The 3,598-nt window shown below is 29.2% G+C and overlaps 1 protein-coding gene across 1 annotated transcript; it reads right to left on the reverse strand.

Moving 5' to 3' along the window:
- Positions 1-2,804: 2,804 nt before the first annotated feature.
- Positions 2,805-3,598, reverse strand: LOC148191890 (uncharacterized). Its single transcript, XM_088100194.1, has one exon. It carries the CDS (start codon positions 3,476-3,478, stop codon positions 2,963-2,965), a length of 516 nt encoding a protein of 171 aa, XP_087956320.1. The 5' UTR covers positions 3,479-3,598; the 3' UTR covers positions 2,805-2,962.

Here is a 3,598-nt window from a genome sequence, read left to right on the forward strand (position 1 = left end):
CTCTCTTCTCTTCTCTTCTCTCCTTCATCCTCCATGATTGATACTCTACAATTGCATTTCAGTTCTGATTACTGTTCACCTTGTATCATGATAAGATATTCTACTGATTTCATAACATTGATTTCTTACAGGTTCGTCATTCATATATAATAAGAATTACTAGTAGTGATTATAATATTTCTTAGCATATGAGACAGATTCATTCTTAAGATAAGATTTTTAAGAATCTAAGGATGGATGGATGAATCACATATGAAGAAAAGTTTAACATTATATAAAAAAGAATGTTCATATATTCAATAATTTCTTAAAACTTTAAGTTGAATATGATATTAATTTTTTTTATCTAAATTTGGTTCAAGTCTTATTCTCACTCTCAAACAAAAATATGCATTATTTTATAATCGAATAATATCTAAATAAAAAATAGGATATTTTGAGAGTTGATTAATTCAATTTTTACTAATTATTAAAGTTCTATCTATTTTTTTACTATTGGAGTAACGAAACTAGATTATTATACAGTAATGGGTTACTAGTTTTTTTACAAAAATAAGTTATAAATTCTATTATAATAACTTTATTATTAAAGTGAATTTTGTTGGAGTTTTTAAATTTGACATGATATTATATATTTCACAAAATTAAGTCGCTTAAAATTTAGGAGCCGAGATGATATAATAAAATTCTTCTTATTTCTCTACAATTATACAATCTTTCGTGCCTGTTTGAAATTTTCATATAGAACACTTTCTTAGAACACAATAACTAAAGAAGGTTTAGCACCATATTTTTCACACACTTTTTTTCCTTAGTTGAAAATTTGTACTAATCACAAAAATTGCGTGGATATTATGTATTATTTAATGCATATCAATAAATGTTAATCGTTGACATGACTTTAAATTATTGGAGTTTAGGTCTGAGTTAAATTATAATTTAATTTTTTTTGTTCAATACACTTTTTTTGTTAATTATATATTCTAATTTACTGATATATAACATAAGTAAATATCCAACAGTAAGGAAACAAATAGTCTCTTTTTACTGGTATTATGCTAGAAATAAATTTTGGAAAGTATCTTAGACATAAAATAGTTCACATAACTTTATTTTAAAATAAAAATTTATTTAATTTTGCATTGTTTAAACCAATGAAGAAAGGAAGACAGGCATAGGATCCTTTGTTGTAACGAAATGTTTGTAGTCGACCACCGTGTTTTTCGCACTTAGGTTGGGGAGACTGTGGAACATGTTTTGGATGTGGAACATGCTTTGGAAGAAGGAATTTTATAATGCATGTCTTAAATCAGGAGCATCCATGTATCATATGGGTGTAGTGTAACTATACCATATCATAAAACTATTAATCTTTATTATTTTATTTATTTATTCATATTTAAATGCAATCCTAACATTTTATTTTCTGATGCAATCACAGCTACAGAATTGAATATGACAGGAACAGACAGCAAAGTTTGCAAAGTACAATTACACGACCAAAGGCTAAGGTCATGTTTTTTTGTTTTGAGTTGATAATTAATATACTTTTTTATATTTTCTTACAACAAAACTTTTGTTCAGAACATTGCTCATATAAAACCGAGTCTGAAAGTGCTTTATGTTTTTCCTTTGAATAATAACTTTTATGCTTAATTCAATTATATTTAAGAATTTGTGATGAAGAGTTTAAAGTTTGATATTACTTTTATAAGAAAAAAATTTCCCAACACACAAAATTTCAACGTTTACAATTAAACATTATAAATGATATTTTATTTAAAACAATTAATTACTTATGACGGTCTATTTCTCCATACAAGTTTTCTGAACGATTACACAAAAATAAGATATTAACATTAATTCTAACTCTTTTAAGACAAAATATAATTATCACCAATTAAACCATAATAATGTAACTGATTAAAAACTTATTTGAAATCTATAAATATAAATAAGAGATAAAGATATAAATAATTACATTTAATACAATATTAATTTTTGAATAATTAAATTTTTACTTTCTTTAATAATTCTACTAAATTATGAGTGAACAACTTAAAATTAAACATTATTTTTAAATAGTTAACTTCACCCCACCTCCAAAACAACTTCAAATTTAAACTCTTCGTGTTTATGCACATGCTTTATTAATCACATTATATTTGCCAAAACTAACGCAAGCAGACACTTAATAATAATAATAGTTTCCTCTCGAATAAGAGTTATGATAATTTAATTTCAAAAAAAAATATAAAAAAAAGATAGTTATTTATTAAACGGGGAGGACCAAACTTGTCAGTTTTTTTTTTCCTTACTTCTGTTTGGGTCTTTTTAATTAAGTCAACTGAATGAACCTTTAGGCCTTGTTCTCGTATTTGGGCCATCAGTGGAACTTTTTTATTATCAATTTAATGTTTTAAATATCAACTGACGGATACTGTGTTTGCTATTTAAAACTATAAATTTAAAATGTACTTAATTATTTGATAATTAATTATATAAAAATTAACTTCATATTTTGAAGACGTGTATATATTACAAAAAAAAACATGAAACTACTGCTGTATATTTATGTTCTGGTTTTTGAACTTTACTGAAATACATCACCAAAATTACGAATAGTCGATAACTAGAAAACTACTAAATAGTTTTATTATGTCAAGTTTTAAATAAAATCGACGGTGTAATGATTTATTTCATAGGCAAATAATCAAATTCGTGAAACATTAAAAAACGGTATCAAGGTAGTTGGCAATCCAGACTTGAAGAATCTGAAAGCATAAAAATTTGGGGACGTAATCCTGTGTGTTATATATATATGAATGAAACAGGCATGATTAATTAGCCTTTAGAAAAGAACAGAAAAAATAAAAAATGAAGAGATACATACATACGTAAATAAATACGTGACTACGTAACGTACGCGTATATGGTATTTAGAATGTATGATGAATAAAAACTAGAAGCGATTCAAGAACTTGCGGATCCTTCTGACCAACCCAGTGTTAGAGTCGTTTATGCGTTGGTCACGGGGAGCAAACCTCCTCTCCATGCCACGTTGGCGAAACAAAGCGGGTTCAACTACTCCAAATCTGGTCCAGCCGCGTGCCACGTGTCTCACACCGGCACGTGGCAGTTTGTTCTGGGAGCGTTGACGCGGCTTCCGCGAGTCAACGCGCGAGGACTGCGGCAACGGATTTCTGGGATTACGGGGGTCGAAATTGAAAACTGTGAAGGGAAGAGGTTTAGGTTTTTGCATTGGGTTCGGATTGATCAGGGGTTGAGGTTTGGGGTTGGAGTTTTCGGGTTGCCATTGGTTTTGGTTTTGGTTTTGGTGAGATTTGGGAGTGTTGGAAAGTGAATTAGAGTTGGTTCGGTGAAAGTGAATGTGGAATGGAACACGAGCGTCTGAGAAAGTGAAGAAGAAGAAGAAGGAAGAAAGGAAGCAGAAGATAATGGCGAAGGCTGTACTCATGGCGATTCTTCAAACAAAAACATGAAGATTCAGTCTCAGAAATTCGAGATATAGAAACAGACAGCGGATGAACGGACTGTCAGGGAAGCCAACCACGTGACTGGAATCCATCAACTTCTA

Source organism: Vigna umbellata, chromosome 10, assembly GCF_029865625.1.
Source record: "Vigna umbellata cultivar VRB3 chromosome 10, Vumbellata_1.0, whole genome shotgun sequence".
Lineage (NCBI taxonomy): Eukaryota > Viridiplantae > Streptophyta > Magnoliopsida > Fabales > Fabaceae > Vigna > Vigna umbellata.

Bases quoted from the DNA above. Each gene is read 5' to 3' on its own strand.
- LOC148191890 (XM_088100194.1), bottom strand. From the start codon at position 3,478: ATGAGTACAGCCTTCGCCATTATCTTCTGCTTCCTTTCTTCCTTCTTC.